Genomic DNA, 6732 nt, shown 5'->3' with positions numbered 1-6732 from the left:
ATTTCTTTGCTCCATTAGCACTGGAAGTAGAACACAACACAGTATTTCCTGTTGGACTGAAGCAGGTGAATTTAAAGTGTCAAGAATTGGTTAAATACAGATAAAATAAGAATTACTTCCCTTTGAACTCCAAGAACAGGCTTGCAGCTGCGATGTGAAATTGTGATAAAACTCAACGCTGAGCTGTGGTAGCTGTACCTCCAGCCTCAGCTGAATGCAGTATGTTTGCATTGTATTGCAATTGCATGATGCTTCACGTAAAGTGGATGGATGACAGTCACAGGAAATTAATGTTAGACATACAATTCAGATTATTTAGACTCAGATTATTTGTTTTCTGCGAGTACCTTCCAAGAAGATGGAATGCAAGCTCATAAAAATCCAGGTGTTCAGAAACATACCTTATTCCAGACCTAGGGGAACCACTATGAATATAATCTACCATTACCAAACCAGAACACAGTGTAAGTTTTGATAGGTTTTTTTCCTTTTTTTTTTTCCTGTTTGGTTGGATTTTTACTGGAAAACTGAAAAAAAGAAACCACAGAAGTGCTCTTGTATGACACATATTCCAGAACTAGATAGTATCATGACACAAATGAACATGACTTAGCAGTACATGTGCCCTGGTTTTGAGTTCCTGCCCAAGAATGAATCCACACGGCACGCTGATACTCCAAGACAGAAAACTGGCTATTACGCCACCTTCGGTATACCGGTGTCATGTATGCAGTTACACCGCTCAGCCAAGCACGCTCCAGACAACTGCACACACTCAGTTCTGATGTACAAGATCAGAAATGTAGCAGATCTCTTTGGCCACATTTAACAAAAACTGTTGAAACCGTTTGTTGTACATGAGGGATCACAAACATGCACTATTATACTTTAGGAGCTGATGCGTTTCAGCAGACTTTGAGAAATCAGATAAGCTACAGGCAGATTCACATTTAAGGCCCAGTGTTAGGTATGTGCAGCTCTAACTGCAGGAAATGAAAGCTCCTGCAGCAGAACTTGACAAAGTCTTTCTTCCATTTCCATTTAGTTTTGAAACAAAAAAATTTGCTATCTGACATTAAAGGAGAATTACACTGCTATGAAATATTTCTAAGAAAGAGCTCTCCATTTTTACTTTTATATACACATTTTTATTCCACAGTGTTTCCTTAGCTTTATGGCCACTTCCTTAGAAGTGAAATGTTTAATCAAGTAAACAGTTCACATTTTCAAAACACTCTGCAAGATTTATCTCAATGATTGTGCTAAACCTGGCAATTTTGCTCTAATCATACTTCTTTTCTTTCATCTACATAATAAATTATTCTGTATCAAACAGCTTTTGTTCTTCTCTTTTCTTCAAACACAACTGTTGTATTCATGTTGGATTTTAACAAATTCACATGCTCAAAGATACTCTCAAAAAAAAAAACAAACCCCAAAACCTTAAAAGTCAGGTCATGCACCAACATGAAAATTGTAAGAATATTAATAAAATTGCAGTCATCCTTACAGACCACCATCCTGCTAAGTCAACAACCTCTCTGTAAACTGTTAAGGATGGAGGGCCAAACATAGCTCTTGGCCAGGCTAGAACAAATCTGTTGACTTCAAAAGGAATGCATCTGCCCTGTGACATTTCTTCTGTAGAAAAGCTTCCTCCGAAGGTTAATGGAAATTAATTTTCCAATCTATTCTAGATTTTCAAAAGGCACAATTTATCCTTTATCATTGGGCAAAAATGAATTTTCCAAAGTATTAATGAATTTTTGTCTCATCCATGCTTTGAAGTTTTGATACCATTCTATGAGCTTTTTTCTCCTCTGAATCTTTTCTTGTAAGCTCATTTTTTTTTCTTTCTCTAGAACAGCAGGAAGTTCTTTCCAGTTTTTAATAAAGATAAATGGAGCCCCCATGGTTTTTAATAATTGTAATGGAGCACTGTGGTACATTGATGAATTTCCGCAATCACCCGGTGTCATTACATCTTCTATAACGGGCAGAGATCCATACGAACAAGCTTCATAAATTCTATAGCATTCTGTATTTATTCCCACTGGGCACAATGTCAAATCACTCTGCAGCAAGGCATCTTGATAGTTTTTGAAACTTTCATTTGTTTCTTGAGGCTGCCACCTGGGAAAATAAAGGGGTTGAAAATTAACATTTTTCCCACAGGCATTTGCAATGCAAAAATAGAGATATGCTTCAATTTCAATTAATTATAAAACTGAAAACGCTGTCAGTGTAAGAAATTTATATTACACACACAATCAATAGGCTTTTACTTTTAGTCTTAACTATTCTTAAAGAGTCTTCTAAAAATATACTGAAAATGTCGCTGTTAAAAATAGATTATAACCCTTTTTAGATATAGTCATTTTAGGAAATTATTAACACTTAGAAGTGTATGAGGCAAATTGAAACACCATTTTAAATCTTCTGCATGACTTGGATGATGCATTTATCAATTTACTTCACATTACAGTTCAGCAATAGAAATACAGGGACAAACTGGATGGACTTTTTAATGATTTTTTTTTTGCTTCAAATACTTTAAATCAGTAGACAGTTGCTCTTCAAAAGTTACACTGTAAAGCAATCTGTTAACCTGATTCCATCTGCTTGAAGTGCCTCAGAACTCCTGTGAGGTAAGAGTTTATGTCACAGATACAATCTATCTCCTCAGATTCTTCATTTGGGTAGCTGAGGTCTGCCCAAGCACTGCTGTGCCTGCTATCAAACATTTTACAGGTGGTGCTTGGCAAAACTAGAAAATACAATCAGAACCCTATTCCTGTTAGTCAAAAGATCTATTCTACCAACTAGAAATAAAAAAGAGCCCTGATGTACAGACCAAATCCAGTCTCTTACATGCAACACAACAACATACACCTGTCTTTTTCTTCTGCTAAGTCATTAATACACACAAGGTGCAAGACAAATATTTCTTGCCCCACCATAATCAAATGTATATAAGAAAGAAAAATTATATGTAGTATACATAGGAGTTTTTTCTATGTATTTAAAAATATTCTTTATGGAAAATATAGCAACAGAAAAGCTGTTAATGTTATGAAGACAAAGAGTCTAAGCAATGTTCTCTATTTTAATGGTGACTTTTTACCTTTATTCATATTATTTTTTAACACTCAGGAAAGGATTGGTAATAAGGATCCAGGCAATAAAGTCTGAGTATTTTTCACAGAGTAAATCAAAGTCTTACTGTTCTCTGGCTGCAATCCAGCAAAGTTTGTCAAGCCCATCCTGCTTCAGAACTTCCATTAGCATTTCCCTGGAAGAGTTCTTATAAACTGTTCCTAAGAAATTACACAGATACGATCTTGGATCACGTAGCATTGACCAGCTGGGTTCTACAACTGGAAAATTTCTGTAGCTGTAAAAACAATGTATACATTAGACAACTCTATGTTTTATGTAAAAAAAAAAAATTTCGCACCATTTCATCTTTACTGCAGCAGATCCTGTCTAAAACCACCTATCTGTTGCCAATCCACATCTATAAACACAGACGGACCCACAAGCAAATGAGTGCATGGCCTGTCCTGAAAGTTGTTGTTTATTTGCTCTGCCCCCACTCCCCGAGACTTTCCAGAATACTTACGTCTTCTTTTTATATCAGGAGTATTATGTGTGCATGTTGCAAAATGTCATTGAGAAACACGCTTTTTCAAAGGCAGCTGTTCTTGACGCAGACGCTGGTTTTGACTGAAATGGCCAGCCTAATGGTAACTGTGGAGTTTAAGCCTCAGTTACCTTTATCTCTGGGTATGCTTATCAACTGAAAATACCACTGGTAACCTCTCAAAGGGAAATCTCACTTTGACCTGGGTGGACTCCATTAATCTAACCGTTTGGCTACTGAACAGCTTCTATTTCACTATTTCAAGCTATTTCACTTGCCCGTTTGGACTCAACAAAACCAATGCAAAGTCCTGCCATCCAATGCAAACTGTATGCCATCCTTTCAGATGTGTTTTCACCACGTAAGGCATTTTTCTTTATTTGACTGATTCCTCAAATTTTATGTCATTTATTTTGGTCAGCATGACAGTCAGAGAAACACTGCTTCAGCTGAAGGGCTGGCACGAACTTTTTAATTACATAAAGTAATTTTCTGGAACAGATGAATGTTAAGCAAGTTTCTGATCCTTTGCATTCTCAAATTAAGACCAGTATTTCTTCTAATGTTATTTTTGATGCACCACTTTTCTTCTACTACCTTGTTTCTTTTTTTGTAAGAAAAGCTATACCCTGACGCCTATTCTTCCCTAGTTGCAAAGGTAGTCTCTATTTCCCAGTGCCATTAATGGTTCTGAAGATATATTAAATTTCTTCACTTTCCCAGATTTTGATGGAACTGTCCCTTCCTTGTTCTTCTCCTGCATGACGAATGTTAATTCACTTACTTTGAGAAAAACATTTTTTCTTCATGCTACATATTACTGCACAAATCTGTATCTTTATTTTCCCTCTTCACTTGGAAAATCTGGCACATTTACATACCTTTAACCACTATTACTACAACTGCTGGTGTGCAAGGGCTGCAAAGCTCCATTCTGGTACCTGATCTATCTTTCTCCATCCAGCTTTGCACCCCAGTCCACTACTGAACTGTTGCTGCTTTCTGTTTTCTGTCACCTTAATCTTTGCATCTCAAAACTCAAGTTTGTTTTGCTCAGGAACTTCCAATCCCATCAATTCTCGGACAACATCTGAATCTCAAATTTCGTGTATTTCAATGACACTGTAAGCAAGTTCACTCTATGTATAAAAACCCCATGAAGTTTGCCCGCTAGCTCAGGATATTGAATTAAAATTCAACACAAGATCTGAAAATAATCCTGTATTCTTTTCATCTTATATTACCATGATAAGTAGCTAAACCACCATTAACTCTGTTAATAAGGAGTAAAAATGCATCTAACTGAACCAAACTCCACATAAATAATTTGGGCAGTAAGTATAACAAAAATGGTTTTGTGACTAAGCAGTTACACCAGCTTATGTTACTGTGATACTGGAGTGTACTAATTCCAAATAGGAGGCATAGAATTTCCTTTTCAGAATTGTAACAGGGGTTTAAAAAAGTACCACCAGTACCATCCTTTTCCTTTCCTAAACAAGCAGCAGTTGTAATTGAATTACATATCTTTTAAATCCCCGTATCACTTGTACATATTACATCAGTGGTTATGAAAAACCTCAAGAGCAAATCTACTGAACACAAAATAAACAAACTGAAAATCTCACCAGACACAGCTTCATTTTTTTAAGCTCCCCAAATCCTAGCATTCTCTTCCTAATTTTTATTGCTGAATGGAATTTCCAAAGATTCCATTGCTTCCATTTCCATTTAGAAAATCAGTACTAGGATGATGTTCTGCTATTTACTTACTATAATTATTTTGGTTATCAGCAGTAACATTCAAATGTATTTTCCACACCTCATGCATAGCAATTAAGTTTCAATTGTAATTTGTGTCTACAGCACTTACGTAGCTACTCCTAAAGGCCACTGGAAAATATCTTCTTCATTTACCAATGCATAATCATATGTAACGAAGAGCAGATTTACAAATCCTCCATTTCTTTTCAGGTATGGTTGAATCCATTCATTGTTGCACTGCTCGTTTCCAAGCAGCACGATCGCTACACGCTGTATTTTGTGAGTCTGAATTAATGTTTGGGCGTAATGCAACCACTGAGTGGCGTAAGTGATCTTTGCTTTTTCTCTTCCATTCAGAACTAGCACAACATTTTCAGCTTCAACTGAGAAGTAGCCAGGAACTACAGATGGACCAGTGATGAAGCTGTGAAAACCAAAACAGAAACAGTAAACACCCTTAAGACAAATTATTGACCTTAATCCTCTAAATGTCCTTACTACACAGTCTGTCCTCCAGATATTTTCTTTTCCTTAATAAAGTATATTATATTTAAAGTATATGTATATTTACTGCAAAGTTACTCTGCAACTACAACCGGTTCTGCTGTTAGCACCTACAGCTTACCACAGGAATAAAACTGCCTTCCTCTTTATTGAGTAACAAAAGACATTTAGACTTAAATGTGAATAAGGTATTTTGTCAATAAATCACAACTACTACCATGTTCAAACATCAAAATGTGGGTACATCAATCAGCTTAAAAGGATGTACTCTGATATTCAGTAAAGTCAAACTTCTTCTTAATTCCAGTAATAACCGCTGAATACTGTATTAGAACAAGAGAGAGGCCCTCCAAAAATCTGTAAGAGTATACTAAACCAGGGGTCATTATGAGGGGCAGTTAGCTGTTTTGGCATACTGCTTTTCTCTGTAATTTTGGTTAACTTTAGACAAATACCACTGTGTCATACTGAAGAGGATCTACAAAAGGTACCAATCTAAATGTAAACTCACGTTGCTTGTGTGACCCAGGTCAACAAGGCTCTGAAATAAGCTAATACGCACAAACATTTTAAGTAGAAAATTGCATTTCTAGATCATGCACAATGTATTTATCAGAGGAATTTCAATCATGTAATATCTTTAAATCACTAATAATTTACAAGTATCTGACAACAGCCATTTATGAACAGCAATGAAGCAAACTGGTGTTTGGCAGCCCCTGCTCTTCAGTTGACTGCTGTGTTAACAGACTATTGACTAAACTCAAAGAATCAGTGATTACACAGCTTGGGAAAGAGGGGAGGGGGAAAAAAAACAGCTG

The 6732-nt window shown here is 36.2% G+C and overlaps 1 protein-coding gene across 1 annotated transcript in view; it reads right to left on the bottom strand.

The window, feature by feature from the left end:
- Window positions 1-1139: 1139 nt before the first annotated feature.
- The window catches only part of TMEM5 (transmembrane protein 5), a gene marked incomplete at its 5' end in the record, with an annotated part of 11880 nt that continues 6287 nt past the window's right edge, over window positions 1140-6732 (bottom strand). Inside the window, 3 exons of the mRNA XM_010133096.1 lie at window positions 1140-2133; window positions 3224-3394; window positions 5517-5831. Of these exons, the coding sequence (XP_010131398.1) occupies window positions 1716-2133; window positions 3224-3394; window positions 5517-5831 (904 nt within the window). The remainder of the gene's footprint in view (window positions 2134-3223; window positions 3395-5516; window positions 5832-6732) is intronic.

This window comes from Buceros rhinoceros, unplaced genomic scaffold (genome assembly GCF_000710305.1).
Source record: "Buceros rhinoceros silvestris isolate BGI_N320 unplaced genomic scaffold, ASM71030v1 scaffold35103, whole genome shotgun sequence".
NCBI lineage: Eukaryota > Metazoa > Chordata > Aves > Bucerotiformes > Bucerotidae > Buceros > Buceros rhinoceros.
This window is presented reverse-complemented; position numbering and strand designations above follow the sequence as displayed.